This window comes from Echiichthys vipera (assembly GCF_963691815.1).
Source record: "Echiichthys vipera genome assembly, chromosome: 17".
In the NCBI taxonomy this organism is placed as follows: domain Eukaryota; kingdom Metazoa; phylum Chordata; class Actinopteri; order Perciformes; family Trachinidae; genus Echiichthys; species Echiichthys vipera.
In genome coordinates this window covers 25,864,908-25,887,435 of record NC_139842.1, presented here as the reverse complement: position 1 = coordinate 25,887,435, position 22,528 = coordinate 25,864,908, and the positions used below count along the sequence as shown (strand labels likewise).

At 42.4% G+C, this 22,528-nt stretch overlaps 3 protein-coding genes across 11 annotated transcripts in view; 1 reads left to right on the top strand and 2 right to left on the bottom strand.

Moving 5' to 3' along the window:
* Window positions 1–1,870, bottom strand: LOC310960046 (ferritin, middle subunit). The gene is made up of 4 exons (XM_083931641.1): window positions 1,571–1,870; window positions 923–1,069; window positions 574–699; window positions 1–450 (listed from the first exon to the last, which is right to left on the bottom strand). Exons 1-4 carry the CDS (start codon window positions 1,670–1,672, stop codon window positions 295–297), a joined length of 531 nt encoding a protein of 176 aa, XP_083787767.1. The 5' UTR covers window positions 1,673–1,870; the 3' UTR covers window positions 1–294.
* A 3,548-nt stretch (window positions 1,871–5,418) lies between these two features.
* aldh16a1 (aldehyde dehydrogenase 16 family, member A1) lies at window positions 5,419–20,143 on the bottom strand. The gene is made up of 17 exons (XM_083930726.1): window positions 19,877–20,143; window positions 17,361–17,460; window positions 17,151–17,277; window positions 16,896–17,053; window positions 16,651–16,728; window positions 15,796–15,983; window positions 15,514–15,672; window positions 15,083–15,241; window positions 14,035–14,191; window positions 13,775–13,850; window positions 13,370–13,475; window positions 12,603–12,736; window positions 12,247–12,417; window positions 10,339–10,543; window positions 10,052–10,237; window positions 8,789–8,914; window positions 5,419–7,941 (listed from the first exon to the last, which is right to left on the bottom strand). The coding sequence occupies exons 1-17, from the start codon at window positions 19,964–19,966 to the stop codon at window positions 7,774–7,776; spliced, it is 2,388 nt and encodes a 795-aa protein (XP_083786852.1). The 5' UTR covers window positions 19,967–20,143; the 3' UTR covers window positions 5,419–7,773.
* A 978-nt stretch (window positions 20,144–21,121) lies between these two features.
* The window catches only part of LOC310960020 (histone acetyltransferase KAT7-like), a 43,050-nt gene continuing 41,643 nt past the window's right edge, over window positions 21,122–22,528 (top strand). For all 9 annotated transcript variants that reach the window (XM_083931602.1, XM_083931601.1, XM_083931599.1 and 6 more), the window contains exon 1: window positions 21,122–21,288. In XM_083931602.1, coding sequence (XP_083787728.1) covers window positions 21,274–21,288 — 15 coding nt within the window. In that variant the 5' untranslated portion in view covers window positions 21,122–21,273. The remainder of the gene's footprint in view (window positions 21,289–22,528) is intronic.

Genomic DNA, 22,528 nt, shown 5'->3' with positions numbered 1-22,528 from the left:
TCCAGCTCAAATGTTTATTCAGATTAGGAACAGAAACATTCAGTGACTGTTAAAATGTCACACAAGTAGAAGCTTACAGGTAATGAGGGCAAAGCCAGAACCTGATAAATATCCATCTACATGACATTAAAAAAAGCCACAACACCGGACCATGCGAGAATTTATTATTCAACTTCAAGGGCAATGCAGATTAGATATAAAATGATGCTCAATGAAGGACCAGCTGAAGCAGAAGGGTGTTTATTTTAAAGCCTGTGTGTCAATTTTACTCCAGGCTTTATACTGGGACTGTGTTTAGCTCTTTCCTTCCAGGGTGTGCTTGTCAAACAGGTACTCCGCCATCTTGTTGGTGTGGGCATCCATGCGGGAGAGGTTGGAAATGTAGTCACCCAGCTTCTTGATGGCCTCCACCTGCTCGTTTAGGTAGTGGGTCTCCAGGAAGTCGCACAGCTGAGGACAGGAAGAGGGAAAGTTAACTACACATACAGATGAACCCCAGAGCACACCAGCGTGTAGGTTACCCAGGACCTTTTCTTGTACAACTCTCAGCATCAAAAAGACTTTAATACTTACATGAGGGTCTCCATGTCCAGAGGCCAGTTTGTGCAGATCCAGCAGAGCCTGGTTTACGTTCTTCTCCAGCTGCAGGGCGCACTGCATGGCCTCCAGCCCGCTGCCCCACTCATCACGCTCTGGTTTCTACAGAAGACAATCAGTCATTTAGAGCAGAATGCACAGGCACTACATTAAGCAGTGTACATAGCGCACAATGATCCAAGTCAACAGTTTCTACACCAGTGCTACTATTACACAACAACCTGTCTCATAGAGTCAAAGTATTAGCTCTGGTATTTCAGAATTACTGAGGAAATCATTTCATAAAAGCTTGGCTGAGGTATAGATGGATCCAGCCTCAGCTGACCTTGATGTCCTGGAGGAAGATGCGTCCTCCTCGGTTGTTCTGGAAGGACAGCAGCTTGTCAGCGTGTTCCCTTTCCTCTTCACTGTTCTCCTTGAAGAAATGGGCAAAGCCTTTAAGGGCCACATCGTCACGGGAGAAGTAAAAGGCCTGCGAGGGACAAGAGGGGAGGGCAGACGTTAAACACAGTCATTAGTGGGCACCACCCATCATTTCAACAGAGACTGTGATAAACAGTAGTTATGGAGCCAGGTGGTGGTCAGGCACATGAGTCAGGAGGACTCTGGCTACTCTGATGTTAGTCGGTTGCACTCAGACACTGAGTTTTAAAATGGAGGGTAAAAAAACAACACAACAACAGTAAGCAGGATAGGCATGACGCAGCAATTTTTACTCAATGGAGGTGGCTGGAGGCCGAACACACAATAAACAGTGATAACCAGCCGATAACAGAAGGCTACTGTCGAAATGCTGCAGCACATAGGATTCAATAATATAGATAAATAAAATATAAATTATATTTAATATTTCTCCTTAAGACATTCAGTCTGTCAGCCAGTGTGGGTGGAGAGTATACTATCACGACATTACACCGAAAGGCGTAGAATTACCACAATAGTATGAAAATAAAAATGACTTGGTTTTCCTCACCATGGAAGTGTAGGTGTAGGAGGCGAACAGCTCCATGTTCACCATCCGGTTGATGGCGGCCTCGCAGTCGCGGTGGTAGTTCTGACGCACCTGAGACTCCATTTTAGCTGGCGTTTCTTCCGTTTTTTCTTAACAAAAGGGTACAAAAATAAGTCTCTGCGCCGACTTTCTCAGTAGTGCTCAAGTAGAAAAGGGTTCTCGTTTTCGGAATGCAGCGTTAGCGGGACGAAGGAAGGCAGTTCCGTTCAAACACTGTTGAAGCAAGAACTCCTGAAGCTTTCTTCCCTGGTGTGAAATGGTAGGCGCCTCGCTTCCTATTTATACACTATGGCAGACCTCGTGACACACGTTACGTCACTCTCCAAATTTCCGCCAATCGCTAAGGGGCGACGGCGCACGTGACATGATGTTGCAATCAATCCACGCACCTTCCTCATTCATGAGCATCCGGGTTTGATGTTCATGTATCTGGCCTGCTGACAGCCAGTCACGCGCAGTGCCAATGACGAAGCACTTTTGCTATCTCCAAAAGTGCTTGATTGCATTATTTTTGCAATATAATATCAATTCAGATACAGAGTAGCAGCCACTCACTGTGCAATTAGTAATCTACTCTTACAGACACTTCTTTTCTTTGTGCAATAACTTTATCCACCACTTAAGTGGAATCATTTAAGTCATACATATTTGATCTTTTACATTTCCAATACATTTAATTTATCTGATTTGACTTTCTTTGAATCTGATTTGACCTGTATTCTTACATCTATCTCATATATATTTGACTAAGAGTTTATTGTTTACTGTTTGTTTTTTATACTTTCTGTATTTATTTAGCTAAGAGTTTATTGGTTAACCTATACTGTATTTTTTTTATACCTCCCTTGTGTTTTTGTAAGCTGCTGGAATCTCAATTTCCTTGCAGGAGTTCATCCCAAAGGATCAATAAAGAGAAGTCTAAGTCTAAGATTGAGTGGAAGTGTAACATTTATGGTGGGTTGCAAAGTTGTAGTTTTTCTTTTATTTGCACATAATACAAACAGCATACAGAAGTATAAAAAGATAGAAAAACTAAATACTCATATACTCCTGTGTGCAGACAAACATCTTATTCCATTGTAACAACTACAATACAAAAGGCCATATTAAAATGAAAAGTGTCTCCAAGCAGTGTTTTTATTATCTCAAAAGTGGTGTACGCAACAAATAACAATCATCATGCAGTCTGTAGAATACCTTCCAATAATTATGGTGCAGTACTTTGCTTCCATCAGAGTTTCTGTTGTTGTTGTTTCTCTATAAACTGACCTAGCATAGCCAAGACTACTCCATACATTCTAGCCCTGTTAGTTCATATTGTAGTTAACTTTGGACCTTCACTGCTTCCATAAACTGAACTTGTTCTACCTGCTAAATACACCGCAACATCGGAAAACTGCTGATAACGTCTTTTCAGCCAAGGTGGTTTTTATTGCTTTGCTCAATACCACAGCACTGTTGTGAGGAACCACTGAGTCTGAAAGGCCTGAAAAGTCTTCTAAGTGCCAAAACATGGGGGCCAACAAAATGCTGTGTTTGCATTTTGTTTGTGAACACAGCTGCGTTTGTATTGCTGAACCAGTTTAATTGTGTTTCATGTTCAAACTAAACTAGACTGGACTGAAGTGGACTCCAGCGATACACTCTTACTACCCTTTTTGAGCTACTGAAAAACTCAGGTTTGGGTTGGACCATTACAGTAAAAAGGTCAAGTGAGCTACAAATGCTCATCTACTCACAAAAAAGAGGCTTTTGAGTAAAGAAAATCAGCTGATACTTCCATTTGTTTAATGTGAGAGTCAGATATGGGACATTTAGTCCACCTGAAAAGGATGGTGTGGCTGTGGTGTCATAAAGTGCATGGATTTGACAACATGCTCTGCTAATTATTAGCCTCTGTAGCGGGGCTAGCCCGTCTGGTTCTAAAATGAGTTTTCGAACACATTGAGGTTGAGGTTTATCCTTATGTAAATTTGAATATTGCCCTTTTTAAATGGGGTGCAATATTGACAAAAGTTTGAGAACCACTGAAGTAACGCATTCCTGACTTTTGTGAGGAAATGTCACTAGTTACAGGTGTTAATCTTGATAAAAATATAATGTGGTTACAGTCCAGAGAGCCACGCTTTAATCTGTAGAACATGCTTTCTTATTCATTTCCAGGAATATCATCCCGTCTCCTCTAGCCCACATTCTTTACATTGTATTTTTCAGGAGGGCTTCATTCGAGAAACTTCTAGAAACACTCATGTGGTTAGCTTCAGAGGCAGATGACTCTGCTCTTCCCTGGTGGACACTTTTCACAGAAATGACAGCACTCTCTTATAAATGCTAACCTGCATGGAAGACTTTTGACTCGCGGCAGTTGTCCATGCACATGTACCTCATGCCTCGAGTGTTGCTTTGTGAAATAGTGTACACAACACAGATAGCTGAAGAACAGTTTGGCTAAAAACTGGACTACGTGTAGGGGTTAATGTACCAGATCCACTGTCAGTACACTCTGTGTTCCTCAGTCTAATAAAAAGCACTATAACCTGCTGTGCCTTTACTGTATTCCCCATAAACCAGGGAACAATTCAACTGATTTGGAGCTTCAGCAAGATAAGCACACAACATTGCAGCACAATGTGACTCAGCAATTTAGATGGCACTTGTTCTTCTTTTGTGCTGTGTCGTGTAGCACCATTAGTCAGTCTTATACAAAAGTGGTTCAGGTTCCACTGAGGCTTGTGCTGTGTCATTGTTGTGACTCAGCATTCTAGAACTTTAAGGGAGGAGTGTTGTGACTAGGCGATGTCTGACAGGAAGTTTAAGCCAGTGCTCTGCTGGCTGGAACTGGTTTGGGAAAATAAAAAGGAACAAGAAAGTAAAAAAACAGGCAACTGGACAGGACTTACTCAATACTGTATGTTTTACACTGTATGTGTGCCCACTGAACTGGACTAGTCTCTGCTAGCATGACAGTGAACTCAAAAAGAGCTATTATAGTTCACAAAGATGAATGTCTAGACCACACAAATTCAATTTTAAAAAGTCAAAAACATGAAAATTCATTGATATTGTAGAATTATAAACAGCACAAATAATGTTAAAAGCAAAAAATAATTACCTAGTAATTTACATAGACGAGAAGGGGGTTATAATAATCGATTTGAAAACTTAAAGTTTCTCTATTTCAGTCTGGGGATAAGACTGTGGAACAGTATGAGTGTGGAGTGGAGGCCATGCACAAGTCTGATTCAGTTCAAAAAGACGTATAAAGGAGGGATTTACATAAAGGGCCGAGAGGATGAAGGAAGCCTTAATCACAGATCATAAAGATGGACTAAAAGACAAAAAGTGTCAAGGCAAAATGCCTGCACTGTTTATTATGAAATAGATTTAAAAAGGGTTTCAATATGTGATAAAGTTTGAAAATGGAGAAGGGGTAGTACTAAATAAGTTATTCTTCTTACTACTCCTTTTCAGCGATGTTAAACTGTTTAAATATTATGTTGGTTATCTTGTGTTTTATTACTGGCAAAAAACAAACAAACAAAAAAATGTTATTCTGATTTTATTAGTCTTTACACTATTTTATATTTATGTTATTTCTTTCACATTGGAAATAAAAAACTAAATAAAATCAGACTTTTTCATATTTTGGATGTCACTGATGTGTTTCTTCGATGAGCAGAAATCAACTGACCAACAGGCTGGTGTTGCCATAAGGCTGTGCTGCAAGCCTGGCTAAAAACACAACAAGAGAGTGTAAAACTCATTCAATTATATTCTTTAATTATGGCTTTTAGACAGTGAGGCCCACAGTGTCAAACAGTGTCATTCTCCGGAAACACACGTACAGATTTGAAAACAATGTGAACTCGGACATGGAACAAGATTTCTCCTGGAATGTTTGAGTCAAATGCACTTCCATGGCTGTAAGGTTACAGTATCATTGTACAGTAATAAAGATGTACATTTTCATATATAGATTATGTTAACACAAGATTCATCATTTGCGTACAGTCATCGACAGAACTCTAGAGAAGATGGTGTCGGGCTCTAAACTGAAATAATGGGAGAGATTTGTAGGAAAAATGCCAGCGTTACTGACATAATGGATTGAAACAATGATAGGTTGTCTTCCAAATAGTCTTCTGATCCAGAGCTCACTCAGTCTGCCTGGATAAAACAAGATATTAATATACACAAAGCAGCAGTGTGTTGACTAATAGCAAAAAGAAGCAGAATAGCAGAAGATAGAGGTAGAAAGTTCTAAGGCCCTGTGTCCAGGATTGCAGAAACGGCATCTCTCTCTTTAAGAAAAGTCTGTATAGCTTTACTAAACAGCAACCATTTTGGCATGTTGCAGTGTATTGTCTGACCTTTACTTGAGGATATTTGGTTCAACAGGCAATGATGTCACACCGAAATAGATCCATATCCAGTGAATGTATCCATGGCTGAGAGTTGTTGCTATGCTTTGCTAATGCTATGGCCTTATTTTATCTTTTTTTATTATCAGCAAATCCTGTCAAAAGACCAAAACCAACAACTAATATCTCAAATATAATCATTGTCACCCATATACCAGCCTGGCATCATCCAAAATAATCACAATGCATATTAGTCTGGGCACTCGCAGTTCCTTTTTGATATCCAAGGGGCGTTATCATAGCCACGAGAGAGCCTCCTGATCTCTGAGCTCCATTGTATTTCACTCACAGTGTGTGTGTGCATTTGTGTATAAATGAGAGAGAGGGGTGTGGAGCATGCAGCAAAGGACCACAGGTCGGAAATTCAATCCAGAATCCGTACACAGATCATTTTCTGTGCTGCGTTCTTCTTCACCACTGGATAAAAGTGTATACTCTACTTCACCGTGTTGTTGTGGCGTCTGCAGGTCTTTACTACCACACATCACATCCCGCTGAGAGCTACAACCAGTCAGCAATCGGGTAAATATCATGGGACAAGAGGCCCAGCTGTCCGACAGGGACATTTTTTCTACTCGGTCAAACGGCCTCCTGAGCGACTCACATGCAAATTAGGGGCCTTTTTGGTGAGATAGACCCGCCGCATTCATGGTAGTCCACCATAGTAGAAACACACCTCACGTTACCTTATCAAAGTAAGAAATCCTTTCAAATCCATTATCTGTGTTTTAAGTGCTTCATACAATTTAACCCAGACTGAGGCTTATTCTGCCATAATCTGAATATCATATCTGTTGATACATTTAATCTCTTATTTTTTTCATTCTTCTCACTCACTCATAACCTGTTAAACAGAACCCAGTTGTGTGACCAGAGACTTTCAAGTCCCTCTGTCCCTGAATGCACCTTGGTTCATTCTAGCCAAAATGGCCATTCATTATGTTAAAACCAATGAAGCAATTCAATTAGTTTTAGCCAGTTCCCTTTCTGAGGGAAACATTTCATGTATTTCTTTAACTATATTCCAAACCAAAGATAAGAGGACATGTGTTTCATATTTGAACTTAATTTTAACACCACTTTCATTTGTAGTATTTCATATGATCTCAGAGCTAATGAAACTCTAAAACCAATGCAAATACTGAACATATGACTGTACTGCATATTATGATATCAACAATTCCTTGGTTCTAAGATTTCTGTTGTCTTCTTTGATTTTGTTGAAGTCGGGTTGACAGTTTCTGCAGTGGCTGCCGGATTTCTTCAGGTTGTACAGATGGTTAACTTCTGATCCAAAAATACTTGGCCATAACATGTTGGCCATAAAATACTAAAAGGCTAAAAAACTGTGGAGAACAGTGAAAACAAAAGGAGCACACCTAAGTAACAATTGAAAAAAGCTTAATTAGCTAGCTGTCGAGAGTTGATGTAGATGAATCCTGCTTTTGTCTCCCTCTGTCTACAACCAAGGAATCTTTTTTTCCCCAAATTACAAATATTTTCCGCAGTAAATCTGCCAATGTTGTCTTTCTAAACTGCACCTACCAGTCAATTACTGGGGGTATTTGTTGGTTGTTAACAGGTTATTTCACTGACATATTTTACATGATCACAGTTCATTTTGATCCTTCATTTTACATCCTCCAGGTCACATTTGAACTCTGCAGGCTGATGGTGATACAGCTGTGGCTATCTGCATATCTCCTGTCACCTTCACCTTTCAGTCTCCCTCGCTCAGTCTTTTTATGCAGTAGGAATCCAGACACTCTTCCACTGGACGGCATTTCTCCACATCTCTTCCAGGAGCGAGGGATGAGACAGAGTCCAGTCCTTCCCTCCATCTTCCTTTTGGCAGAACAGGCGCAGGATTTTCAGAGGGCTGGTGCAGGTGTGCTGGAGGTACTGACAGCCCTATGGCAGCCAATGAGAGAGCGGGAGTGAACATGACAGCGTTCTGGGTATTGTTCATATATCATGACTTAGGCCTGGTCCACACGAACACGGATATTTTTGAAACAAAACTTTTATGGCCCCCGGTAAAAAAAATTAAAAAAAACATAAATAAATGAATCCCGTCCACACCACCGGTGTGAAAAAAAATATCTCCATGCATATGAAACCGCAAAATCCACCTCAAACAATGTCATGCACATGCCAAAGCAGTAGGAGGCCATTTTAGCCAATCACAAGGCTGGAGAAATCATTATTAAAAATAATAATTCATATTATCTTACTAGATCACGCTGACACCTCTGTTTCTGGATGTGGTTGAGTAGTAGTTCAGACACACCCAAATTATGATAAGTTGCTAAATTACACCAGTATTTTGGTGAGGTCTTCCATAACATCAGCTCTGTCAGCTGGTCAGAGTGCTCCACACGTTTCCATGGGTACAGCTTACTGTTTACCGTCACACAGTGTGACATCAAACAATGTCAACAAGAAATTGTGGTTTTCCTGTCCACATAACTGCTAAAAATGGACTTTTCCAAAATGTTCACCCTGGACTCCGGATACAAAAAACTCCAGATTCAGGAGCTCTCAAGTGTGGTTACGTGTGGATGAAAGGACAAACCGTGCAGAGAGTACACACTTTCAGAAATACCCGTGTTTGTGTGGACGGCCCCTTAATCCAATCCTGCTTTCAGGGGGGTGGGGGGGGGGGGGGGGGGGGGGGGGGGGGGTGAGTGAGTGAGTGAGTGAGTGAGTGTGTGAGTGTGTGTGTGTGTGTGTGTGTGTGTGTGTGTGTGATCCTCACCTCAGCACTGCCCCAGTACCAGATGGCTTTGATGACGCTGTGATTAGCCAGAGCCACTGTCAGCTGCTCTCTACTGCCTGTAATGACATTAACCAATCCTGCTGGTAGGTCTGAAGACTGGAGCACCTGAGGAGGAGGAAGAGGACACTCATCACTAACCACCACTGACAACACCCGTCTATCAGAGACAGGGCTGTCTCCTGAATGCTCCCAGTCTGAGCATTTGGTGTGTTTACCTATAAACTGTGGAATAGTCCACCCCTCACTATTAGATCATCCAAATCTTCTGACTTTTTGAGTTACACTCATTTGCATCCCCTCACGTTTCTTAACTGATATTTTGTACTTGTTGATGTTACTTTGATCTAATCCATTTTGCTCTTCTTGTGTTTGGCTCCTGACTGTTGATATTTTGAGCTCAATGCTTTTGGGTGAAGCATTTTCTTTCTATCCCTCCTCACTGGTAAAGGCAGATGGCCGTCCACCATAGAGCCTGCTCTACCTGAACATTACCAAGTCGCTGTTTCTGATGCTGCTGTTGCCACTTGCCGTTTGCTCATGGGGGAATTGTTGGGTCTCTGTAAATCATGAATACATCCTAGTGTGGTCTAGACCTACTCTATTCTACTCTATATGTAAAGTGTGTTGAGATAATATTGGTTATGATTTGACACTACAGTATACTGTAAATAAAACTGAATTGAGTTTTCTAACTTTTGTTTCAACCAACTTGCTGCACGGCACATTTAACATCTTAAAGAAGATCTATTAAACTCTTTTTCAGGTTCATACATGTATTTTATGTTTCTGCTAGAACATGTTTACATGCTTTAATGTTCAAAAACACTTTATTTTTCTCATCCTGCTGATGGCTGCTGCACCTGTCTTCACCCTCTGTCTGAGACGCTCTGTCGTCTGCTCTGATTGGTCACCGTTTCCAGGTCTGTACAGTTGGCCGGGACTGACTAACAGCTGACTGTGAGTATAGCAGCACTTTCCACTGTGAAAAATCACCAATAAAAGCTTCTAAACTACACAACCGAACATGTTCCAGCAGGAATGTGATTTGAAATTGGGAAAAAACGAACAACATACAGACTGAAATTTATACATCCATCTATCTATCTATATATATATATATGCACTTTAAATACAGTATATATACACACACATCTATATGTATATATATATACACAGTATATAAAAATATATATACATGAACGAAAACAAATAAGAGCATAATAGGTCCCCTTTCACACTTGCCTGAATGAATGCCAAGGCAGGTAGTGTATACTTCTGACTGGGGACCATGATGATGGCGTTGCCACTGGCGATAGCTGCCCCAAGAATTGTGACCATAGAGAGGAGGGGATTGTTGTCGGGGAGGACGACCCCCACGACTCCCAGGGCTTCAGGCAGGGAGAGAGCAGAGCCAGACTGTGGCAAAGGCTGAAGAAGATGGACACAAGATGTAAAGTTTGGAGTTCAGCAAATGCTACCAATCTTCCTCTTCTCATTTAATCGTATATTATTTTAATAAAAGAACTTACCAGAGTTCCACCTTGGATTTTGTCACAGTAAGCTGCCCAATCACTGAGCCTGGAGATGCTGAGCTCCACCTCCTTATCCACCTCGTCCAATGAGAGGCCGGTCTGAACACTGATTGATCCGTGTATATCCCGCCTCTTTGCCTCCAGGCCCTTGGCCAAAGAGTAGAGCGACTGAGCACGTGCAGACGGACTCTTTTTCATCCAGCTAGAGGGGGAGGACGATATAAAACATACAATTATTTTGAAGAAGCCAGCACTGACATGTTATCTTCTGTGTCTTTCTTCAGGTTACATTTCATTATTTTGGCCTCTATATATCATTCATCTGGTATCTATAAACTGTGAATGCTGGTTAGAAAGTAAAAGTTTGAATGCCCTGCAGGAAACCCATCAGAGGACGTACCTACTGTGTATTTTTTTTTTGTTTGTATGTGCTGCAGAGAAGGGCTGTGATTTTAGTGTAATCAAGCTCATGGTAATATACTGTGTATGACTCAGCACATGTGAGAACTTTGACTGTTGGTGAACACAAACAGCCCAGTGGGTTGTGAAATACCTTGCTTCCTATCTGGATTGTACACATACTGTGTCCTTGTGACTCTGGAAGCCTGTATAAATGTCTTTTATAAAAGGGCCAAAATTCACCTGTAAAAGTTTTATTTTGGCAGTTGACAGGGTTATAGCAGTGTGTAGCCTTGAAAGAAGGTTTTACATTTTTAGGGGGTGTTTCACGCTTGGCCACACTGGATCATTGGCTCCCTTTGTTTAGTGTGGTGAGCAAACAGGGTTTACTTTTATATTATTTATCACCATTCAGTTCATTATCATCCTTTCCGTTTAAATATACTACAATGCTTACACTATTTAAATATTTATCTGGAGTTGCTTTGCTGCTTCAGGACTGACCACTTGCCCCAATTAAGGGAACCATGAATTCTGCTCTCTACCAGAAAATCCTGAAGGAGAATGTCCGTCCATTAGTTTGGGACCTTAAGCTCAAGAGCACTTGGGTTATGCAGCAGGACAATTATTTGAAGCACACAGCAAGTCCACCTCTGAATGGCTCAAAAAATAATAATAATTAAGGTTTTGGAGCGGCTTAGTCAAAGTCTGGACTTAAATCTGATTGACATGCTGTGGCATGACCTTAAAGAGGCTGTTCATGATGAAAACCCTTCAATGTGGCTGAATTCAAATGATTCTGCCATGATTCTGTCTGTGAAAGACTCATTTATCAGTTACCACACACACATGATTGCAGTTGTTGCCGCCAAAGGTGGCAATTATGAGGTTAAGGGGACAATTCCTTTTTCACAAAAGGCGAGGGAGTGATATTTACTCAGGTTATCTTGTCTGATATTAACATTTGTTGATGATCTGAAACAGGTGTAAGTGTGACAAAAAGCAAGCACAGAAGAAATATGTAAGGGACTTGGTAAATGGACTTTTACTTATATAGCGCCTTTCTAGTCATCTGACTACTCAAGGCGCTTCACAGTGTCTGTCACATTCACCCATTCACACAGACATTCACACTGATGGCAGTGGACATCTACATGCCATCTAATCTGATCTAACCATTCACACCACATTTACACACCCATGCGCAGCACGGGGAGCAATTCAGGGTTCAGTGTCTTGCCCAAGGACACTTCGACATGTCGACCGGGGGGAGATGGGGATCGAACCACCAATCTCTCGAACAGAGGACGACCCACCAAGCCACAGCCGCCCATACTACACAGCCGTATTTGCCCAAAGGGGGCAAATACTTCTCACAGCACGGTAAACTGTTAATGTATTCACTGGGGGCTTGTGTTTGTGACTTTGAAAACACAACAACAGGTGCCTTTGGCTGGACAAGAGCTCTTGTGTAATTTGTGTATCTCTGTGTGGCACATCTCTCACCCAGGCTGGACTTTGGCAGCAGCCTCCACAGCATTGCGGACATCTTTCCGGCCTCCATCTGGACAATAGGCCAACACACTGCTGCCCTCTGGTGACTGCACAGCCACACTGCAGCCAGACACTGACTTACACGGCTTACCAGCAACAAACTGCAGGTAGTGCTTCGGAGCACTGACAGGAGAGGGGGGGTGACAGGAGTTATACATGTGGACAGATACATACAAAAATCTTGTTAACCCTGCATGTATCCTCATGTAGTTATTTAAATTCTTATCATATATTAATAATGTGTATGTAGGACGTGTATGATACCTTGTGATACCTCATAAACATGAAGTAAAAATAGCATTAACCACCTGTTAGGGTCTGAGTCATCAGGAATAATAGCTGGGGATGCTGCTGTTCCAAACTTTGAGTAGTCCATAGAGACAGGGGAGGAGCGGGGTAGAGGAGGAGTGGAAGAGGACGGGCGCAGAAACTGGTACAAACCCTGGCAGAGAGCAGAGGGGTCAGCATACAATAAAAGACTCATCTGCATAGTGGTTAATCAGATCTGTTCTGTGTGATTCCTGCAGTAGCTGATGTGTACTGAGTGTCAAAACTGACTGAAAGGCATTTCACACCAAGCACATGTTTAGCTGAAAAGTGTGCACAGAAATGTACAATAAACGATTAAGTGGGTTCTTATGAAAGCTTGCATTAGTGCCGACAGAAGCTGAGCTGAACCTGGCTTCAGGTAACTGGTCTTCATTCATTTTGAGCAATGAGACCGCGGGGCACCAATGGATACAGCCAGTGAACACGTTCTGCTGACCTATGTCTTGCACGCAAATGGCCTCAGTAGGCCCACGGTTGTGTCGCTTTATTTTTTCTCTTTGGGCTGAAAATGATTCACGGCTACGCGGATAATATGCAACAGACCTGGGTCGCAGTTAGCAGATTTGCACAGTTCATTTTCACATAGCGCTGTTGAGAATCGTTTTTAAATGTATTAAGGGACAAGTCAGAAATATGATAGAATACATCAGTTAAACAATTAAAATAGAGAGTACAGAGAAACAAAACTTTATGTAGTTTTGAATTTAAGCTCAAGTTAACAGTGTGATAAAGTACTGGGACCTACCTCCTGTCCTCCATCAGTGCAGGTGCCGCTGTCTTTGTGACCAGAGACAGGCAGACAGGGGTCAGACACAGAGTGAGAGTTCACCCACACTGAGCCGACTGACAGACTGAGGAGAGAGGGAGAAGAAAACATGAGTGGGGAGTAAAATATCCTTTTTACAGCAGAATATCAGGGCCCTAGAGCCGGCTCCCCTTAATGGAACACAGTCATCATTAAGATTAGAAAATTCACTTGTGTTTTTCTTTCACAAGTCAAAATGTCTGCGGCTCCACGGACGTCTACGGGAGGAGATGAGAAAAGGAAAGAAGTACTACAGTAGGTACTAAACTACACTCTTTTTAAGAAAATCATTTCCCAAACAAATACTAAAAAGGGAAAGAAAGGAGTGTGAATGTGTGTAGATACCTCTTGGCTGTCTCCAAAGCCAGTGTAAGGTCTTCGGTCCAGATGGAGGCCGCCAGGCCATGAGGACTGTGGTTTCCTGTGTAGAACAGACTGTTACTGTGGTACAAGTAGAAATTCAGTATTAAAATGCAAAGTGTATTACAGAAACCGCTGTGAACCAGGACGTAAATGTAATGTCTTTAACTGTGTTGTAGGAGAACTGTTTATATTCATCAAAGGTAACTTCACTCATGTATCTACACCCACAGACACTTCCTTACCCAGGGTCACTGCTTCTGTGTTGCTTCTGAAGGTCATGAGAGGCAGCAGCGGTCCGGGAGGTGGGCTGACCACAAACGGAGAGGAGGGGGCTGCCCCACAGAGCACAGTGGGAGGGTACTGAGCACCTGAAGGGGGGGCAGTGCAGGACTGAACTAACTGTGGACCACAGGGAGAAAAAGAACAGTTTTTCATTCACTACAGTAAATAAAGCCCAGTTCAGACCAAAGATTCAGGACGAGAGGAGTTGAAACTTGCAACAACTATAGCATTTGAGTCTGCACACTCTGAAACCTGCAAGTTCACACCAGTGAGACGAGGGTAGACGGTGTATCATCTCCATAGAAACGCCTCTCTGTACTTCTGTTGTAACCTCCGACTTTTCAGGCTTTTTTCCGTAGCTGTAAATAATTTGTAGCATTCTAAAATATAAATGAGGACAGAGACAGTGAGATACTTCCTACAGCTGTCTTTTCTAGTAGAGATTAAACAGAGAAAATAATGTTTTATTTCCCTGATTCACTGCTTTGTTCTGATTACAGCGATCCCTCTTCTTATTATTGTATTGCTCGCTCTACCCTCTCTCTCTCCGTCTCTCTCTTACACACGCTCGTTGAGCCTCCATCCAAAACAGTCTTTTCAACCGGCTGACAGTTTGTAAGTGACTTGACCAGCAGACTTTGCTTAAGCTGTTGCAACAGGTGACATCACAGTGTGAACTTGTGCCACTGTCAGGGCCCTTCCACACAGAGACGCGTTTTTCCTGGAACTGCACAACTTTAGCCCGGTTTTGGCCTCTCCTTTGTTGGTGTATTTCTGCGGCAGTTACAGCGCCACATCCAGGCCTGGCATGTGTACTACAGTGTTTTAGCCGTCTTCACTGGTTTCGTGTGGACGCAGAGATTTCTTGAGCCGAGTCCGTGTGGACTTTTCTTTTTAAGAACAACAGAGAAAAAGAAGGTAGTTTTCGATCGTGTGGGCGTTCCTGCAGTCACTCATTTTGAACTCAACTGCAGGTAAGCACAGTGTTTATTTGTGTTTCTTACTCACCTTAGCCCCCTGCTGCTGAGCATCCTGTACTGCAGCGTCCACAAGGACCCTGTCCCCTTCACTGCGCAGGGCCACACACTTCATCCCTGCCATACGGAGCCTGAGACGGGCCACAACAGTGTCCAGCACGCTTTCCTGCACGCACAACACCCAGTGGACCTGAGGGGAGAGAGTAAGAGAAGATTGTTAAAGAAATGAAGTGGTCTTCTGGGACGGCATTTCACACAGTGATTCTGCAGCGGCGCCGTAATCAAGGTCTGCCATTACGCTGTCTTTGTTTATACACATAGAACCAAGCAAAGGCGTCGTGATGCAGATACCTTTTATACAGACAGCGGGGTGTAATAAAGGCACAATACCCTGCAACAAACAGGACGTGTGAGAGGAGCTGCGCTCTAACCTTCTATAGGGGATACTTGTGTGTAAATTACCTCTCTTTTCTTCTTGAAAGCAGTCTCTATCACTGCGTCCACTGCGCTGTCGATGTCAGCTGACTCAAAGATGATGAAGGGACACCTAGCGCCGATGTAGGGGGAGACGGAAATGGGAAGGCCCATCCCTGCTGTGGTCTGACACAGCATCACCCCATCCTGAAAGTGAGAGAAACATTGCTGTAATGCTGCAGGACATCTTGGTTACCTCACAAACAGCTGTGAAAGCTTTAGAACAAATGTCTGGGTAGGTTATTCTGGTTCATTTTTTTTCACACCTACCTGCTTGTTACCGCTGTAGGTGACGTAGCTGATGCCGGGGTTCTGGGCCACTTTGGCACCCAGCGACAGGTCACTTCCTGTTAAAACATTAAGGGCCCCAGCAAGAAGTCCTGCTCCCATAAAAAGCTGTGCCAATAGGAGTGCTGGAGGGGCGCTGCTCCGACCAGGGACAATGATGACAGAGTTCCCTAGAAGAAAGCAGGATTCAGTTGGAACTTGCACCTGAGCTCTAGAGCTGCAACGGCGAGTCAGTTATTTAACTGCAGTTTTATTTCTCCTTTCTTAATGATGCAGAGTTTATGCTGAAGTGTCTCAAGTTCATGCTGAAGTGTCTCAAGTTCAAGGGCTACACCCTTCACTGACATCTTATTTCATTTATTATTTTCTTGTTGTGCTAGCTTGAGGAGCAGCGACATCTAAAACTGATTTACCAGTTTTAGATGCAGTCATGCTGCTGAAGTAAAAGTTATAAAGAGTGACTGACGTGTGTATGGCCAGGCTCAGGTTAAACCCTTCGTAAAACAACAAATTCATACAAAGAATGAATACCATAGAACTGTATTGTATTATCTCAGTCATAACTAAAAACAAACATAACTACCACTTCAAAGTAGATTTTCTTTTCTTGGTAAATTATATGGTTGATTGATCAATTGATGCATAGACTTTCATACTCGGCAATACTGTTACCAGCATTTTAGCAACTCTAGCTTTTTTTTTTCTTTACTATTATGTGGTGTTAATTATAATTGATCAATCGAGAAAACAATGCAGCTAAATTTTTAATGAGTGTAATCATTAGTTGCCACCCTTGATCTTTCCTTAGTCAGAACTCAGAACTTGTGTGTGCCTTACCCATGGCCAGTGCTGGTAGAACTTTGAGCATAAGGGAGTAGAGAGAGCAGTCATCAGAGACGACTACTGCCACCACACCTGGGAAACAGGAAAAACAAGCACACACTAAGGGTACGTCGACACGATCGAAAACAACCTTTTTTTTCTCCATCGTACTTTTAAAGTTTTCGTTACGGCCTCGACTCAAGAAATATCTGCGTCTGGTGCTGGCCTATGTATCGGCCTATCACTACTGGTAACCTCACCCAGTGGTGTCCAGTTGGTGATGAGAGTGTCTCTGAGCTGAGCCCAGCTGCTGTAGTACTGCAGCAGTCTGATGAGGGTGGAGGGCGAGCAGGAGGCCTCACACAGCTCACACAGCTCTGAAACACACTGACCGTGCTGTCCAAGAACGCCCACCAACCTGTTAGGAGGACAGGACATTCATCTCCACATTAGGACAGTGGTTTAAACAGTCAGTGCTGAGCTTCCTCAGATGTGTGAAGGGGAGTCTGTCATACCTGAGCAGCACTTTGGCCCTCTGGTTGCAGCTCAGGCCACTCCACGCCTTGTAGCCATTAACAGCAGAGGAGGCACACTGCGAAACATCGTCCTCCACAGCACACACTGTGCTGCACACATTACCACCTACAGACCAGAGGAGTGAAAAACATGCAGGTCAGTTTCATCTTCTTCTCTTACTCAAAGAATACAGTTAAGGTGGCTCTTGCCTTTAGAATCAGCCAGGGAGCAACTCTGTCTGTCTGCTGGACGGACAAACTTGCCATCGATGAACAGACCCAGAGAACCGTCATGGTGATCCAGCCAGGCCTGGTGGAGAAGAGTATGCCAGTCAATATTCAAGCTGCTGAGTAAAAATATGGCACTATAATATGGTAACCAAAACATCTCCGAGAATAGCCATGCTAGTTTTTCATCCTCAAAGTCAAGTTCAGAGTCAGGGGGGCACAGTGATGTGGTGGGAAGCACTGTTAGCAAGAGAGTTCCTTGTTCGAATCCCAGCTGGGGCCCTTCTGTGTGGAGTTGCATGCTCTCCCCGTGTCTGTGCGGGTTTTCTGCAGGTGCTCTGGCTCCTTCCCACAGTCCAAAGACAGCAGTGCCCCTCCACCCCACCCCCCTGCCCCCTTGAACGTCAAGTAAATTTGAATTAATTGTATTTTCTGAACAGCAGTCGGATCCCAAAAGGAGTCTTCAAAGGATCTCTGTAATTTCAGTAAACAAACTAAAACAGCCTTATGTTATTGATCTTATTTGTATGACAGCATGTTAATTCTGTCTCTACATGGTTGGGTGTTTATAATTCTCAGAAAACTCCTGCAGATTCACTTGTTCAAAGATTGTTTGTTAAATTGTTTGGGAAGAGGCTCCACTCCTAAGGGGGGTGGGGGGACTGAAACTTATCAGAGATCCTTTATTATTTAGTTTGAGAAGATGATTCACTCCGACAACAAACAACTAAAACAGAAATAAACAAACTGAAATTCTTTCTTTATTTTGTTGATTTTTGATTTAACTTTGTTCTGTTTCTGTTGGAGAACATTATTTGGACCTTTTGGACATTCATTATTTAAAGACATGTTCTGATGCTGAGTGTAGCTCATTGTGTAATACAATGATTTAAACTGAGTTTGCATTGTGGCTCTGATTATAGCTGTATAATTGTGATACTTCTGTCTGCTGATTTTTAACACATTTTAACACTGATTCATTTATCCATGTGGGGATTGACCTTCAATACGAACCTAACTATTAAATTGTCTGATTAAACACCAACTGGCACACTAACAAAAGAGTATTCAGGCAACAACGCTGCAGTGGAAACACAGGAAAACCATGACTCTCTTACAATTTATAATATACAATTCAATTCAATTCAATTTTATTTACAGTGCCTAATCATAAGAAGAGTTATCTCTGGATAATACGGGACTATGCGCTCTTTAAGATAGGACGATTTTAAATTCTATTCTAGATTTTACAGGTAGCCAATTCCATTTACAATAACAAGTACAGCTGCTCGCTATTGTGCTGCTAAATGAGGCAGATCTGACACTGTACATGAGACACCCAACCCTCTGCTCCCATTTGATTGGTTACGAAGACACCACCTCTGATGGACAGGCTCTGATAAAGGACGGGTACACCGGGTGGAGTGTGTCAACTATTTACAGACACAAGACCAAAGTACAGAGCAGACCCTCTCTGTGAACCACCAAGCTCATCTTCAGTGAGCAACACAGACCACACTAGAGCTGCTCTGATATCACCTTAGAACAGGAGTCTCAAAGTGATCCAGTAAAGGGCCGCTGTGGTTGCGGATTTTCATTCCAACCAAGCAAAAACACACCTGACTCCACTTATTAAACCAACTGAATCGCCTTCACACAGTTGGATTTGTTGGAACAGGTGTGTTCTTGCTTGGTTGGAATGAAAACCTGTAGCCACAGCGGCTCTTTACTAGATTAGTTTGAGACACCTGATTCAGAAGAAGAAGAAGAAGAATCTCTTTATTCATCCCGCAAGGGGAAATTCAATTTTTTCACTCTGTTATTATTCAGGTTAAACACACAGGCCTGAAATACACACACATACACAAACAGGACCTATATACATGCAATTAATGGAGAGATGTCAGAGTGAGGGGGCTGCCATTGGATCAGCACCCCGAGCAGTTGGGGGTTCGGTGCCTTGCTCAACAGCAACTACTGCCCCTCCTCCCCCTCCCCATATTATGATATGCTACCTTTTATTGAGATTACCTTAAATCAGTCTATTGTTACATCATAAAGACTATAGAACATTTTTGGAATTGTTTAATCAAAGTACCAGGACAGTATGAGGACATATTTGGTGATTGTACTGGGATATAGGAATCTTTTTCTGAACCTTAAAAACACCATGGGCCAGCAAACATCACCAGCAAATGATGTGACCAACCTGCATTTAACACCTGCTTACATCAAAACTTAATGGAGTGGAGACATGTCCCAACATCTGGCTTCACGCTTGAAATGTCCTAACTAATTACTGTACAGGCTAAGTCACATGTTTGTCTTGTGAGTTACAGCCAGCTAACAGTTAAGGAACTTCACATGAGGCAAATAGTAACAGGAACGCGACAGCCCCAGTGAGCAGTAAAACATGCTAACAGTTGCCAGTGCGCAGGATAATAAGCCAACCATAGCCGTTCAGTCTCTTTTGCTGTAGTGAATGGAGTTAACTTTACCTGTGCAGTGGCGGTGCTGGAAGCTGCTGCTGGTCCGTACTCCATGCTTTGAAAAATATCGTGCACTGTCTTGGTGGTGCTACCAGCCATATCAGTTATAAGTCGGTGAGGAAGCAAGACTCCCAAGCGTTTAGTATTCGTGTCTGGGTAGCGGTCAGGGTGAAATGTTCACTTTAAAGCCTGTACGTACCAACGTGAAATGGAAGAGCTGTGGCTAAGAGGGGAGGCGACTGTGGTCCCACTCCACGTCAGATGCAACGTGCTGGCTAGCTTTTCTCCCACTAAACAGGACGAAGCGGAGCGAGAGGGTTCCCTCCTCCTTACTTCCGGTGTTGTGCCGTATTCAGCACCCCTGCCGTGAAATGCACCCCCTGGCATTATAGGTGATGTTTATAGGTGATATTGTTTCCACCTATAGGAGTAGTTTATATACAGGTAACCCAATTAAAAGCACACACTTTGAACCTATGACTTGCAAGAAAAGCTGGGAAAAGCTAAGTCAAATACATTCAACTTGCTCAAAAGATCCATTTACCATTAATTTAGTAATTATGGCTGCAGTATATTTCCTCAGAACATACTGAAAGGGTTTATTTTGTGTTCGCTATTATCCAAGTTTGTGATTTTAAACTCTTTAAAATAGTTTAAAGACTGTAAGGAACCAATGTTCTGACCGTTGTGGGTTACCGGTATATAAACTACTCCTATAGGTTGAAACAACAGCCTTCTGATCCAGAATATCACCTATAATGCGAGGGGGTGCATTTCACGGCAGGGGTGCTGAATAAGGCACAACACCGGTATTGTGTCCAGTTTCTAGGGGTTCAGGTTCCGACCATAAGACCATAGACTGTCCTGGATTTGAGCAAATAATGTAATGTTTACGGGTTTTGTATGCTACCAACAGCAATTTAAGATATTCGTTCAATGTTGTCAAACACTTATTGGGTTCTAGCAGATGGTTCGGCTCTGTGATACGTGACACCGGTTTGATTCGTTTAAATTACCGCAGGCATTACTGTGAACAGCTACTTTGATAATATTTTAGTAAATTACCAATAAAAACTATTCATTAACCTCACATTTTCGAAAGTTGGGATCATTTACGGCTCTTTCTATCATTCGCTCGAGCGCATCAGTGAATGCGTTGAATCAGCGGACCATCAGGGCACGCATCATAGATGTTTGTTCCACACGGAAACATTTTGTAAACGGACCGCGACGAGTTTGCGCTGTACTCTCAAGGAAGTGCGGAAAAATTGTGCGCTTTCAGCTGAGTTGGCTCATATAAAAAGCTGGTGATTTGTTGTTCTTATTGTTAATTCAACGTGAGCCAAATTGGCCCCACAGTAGGGAATAATAATCTACCAGAGGCGACACACGTCCCGCCTTTGAAAATGCCCCGGAGAAAGGTAAGACATGTTAGCAGACTCAGCCGTTAGAGCTGACTGCAGACACAACCACACAACAACAGAACGTCATAGCTTATGTTAGTAAAACATCTAACTGTATGGAACCAATTTCACCTGATATGAGCTGAATTGCGAGTCTACACGATGCTGTCAATAAGTTGTAGATGTGTTTTAAATATTGATGTTGGTGGAGTCACTCAAGTGAGCTGTCAGTTTGTGTGGTTGCTCAGAGCTACGCTAGCTAATGTTTGTTGCTGAGTTGCAGGAAGGTGTTGATGTTTTGTTGGGGGGGTATAGTGAGCAGAGCTTTTAAAATGTGTGCTTTGTGAATTCTGGTCAGATTTCTTTCAGCTGGTGAAGTGCATAGAGATGCTGACCTCCGTTAATATCGATAACGGCAGCTTTAACTGTTCAAAAAGGAACAGGCTGTTCTTTGAGCCCGAGGATGGAACGAAGCGTCCGCACCAAAACAACGCTGTGATTGGACAGAATCTGGACAAGCGTTGCGTTAATTGGCCCGACACTCCCGAACCCCGCCTCCTCTCTAATGTAATTGGCCGTATGTAAATGAAGTTCTGCGCTTCTTGTTATGAAGTTGTCAAATACGCCTAGTGTCGACTGTGCCCTTCCAAGTGTAAAGCGATATGTCTCTCCTTTTTCCCCCCACGTGTGTATTGTTGATTACTGTCTTTTGATTATATTAAAATGTAGTTCATTCTTGTTCAGCCTAATGGTGATGCTATTAGCATTATTTTGCTCATATTCTAAATAAATTCACGAGTCACATTAAGCACTGTAGCCTCGTGTCTCGCATTGTCCCACCATACACAGTACACCGCTTTAGTGTTTTCTGTTGGATAAAGCTTTCTTATATTGACCTTTTGTTGTCTATTTACTGCACTTAGCTTGTTTCTGTATATACTATATGGCTTCCATGGAATTCAATAATACATCATTTGGATTTGATTTTCTCCTTGTACTGTCTAAGTAATTCAATTCAATTCAATTTTATTTATAGTGCCAAAGCACTATAAATAAAAGTTCCTCCACGAGAAGCAACAAGTTACACTATCTTTAATAATAATTATTATAATAATAATTAGTATTATAGAGTATGAATCCAGCAATCTTGTGCACACAGTGGCGTTGAAAACCATCCCTTTAACAAGCGGGAACGTGGAACAGAGCCAGCTCTATGGAGGACGGACATCTGTCTGCACCGGTTGGGGGGAGAAAGAGA

What these genes read in the sequence shown, in the direction of transcription:
- LOC310960046 (XM_083931641.1), bottom strand. Translation starts at nt 1,672, where the DNA reads ATGGAGTCTCAGGTGCGTCAGAACTACCACCGCGACTGCGAGGCCGCC. An exon ending in CCTACACCTACACTTCCATG is followed by an intron (nt 1,070 to 1,570) that starts GTGAGGAAAACC and finishes TGTCCCTCGCAG; the next exon opens with GCCTTTTACTTCTCCCGTGA. An exon ending in TCTTCCTCCAGGACATCAAG is followed by an intron (nt 700 to 922) that starts GTCAGCTGAGGC and finishes TGTCTTCTGTAG; the next exon opens with AAACCAGAGCGTGATGAGTG.
- aldh16a1 (XM_083930726.1), bottom strand. Translation starts at nt 19,966, where the DNA reads ATGGCTGGTAGCACCACCAAGACAGTGCACGATATTTTTCAAAGCATG. An exon ending in TCTACCAGCACTGGCCATGG is followed by an intron (nt 15,984 to 16,650) that starts GTAAGGCACACA and finishes GCTTTCTTCTAG; the next exon opens with GGAACTCTGTCATCATTGTC. An exon ending in CTGCCTTGGCATTCATTCAG is followed by an intron (nt 8,915 to 10,051) that starts GCAAGTGTGAAA and finishes CCTCCTCCTCAG; the next exon opens with GTGCTCCAGTCTTCAGACCT.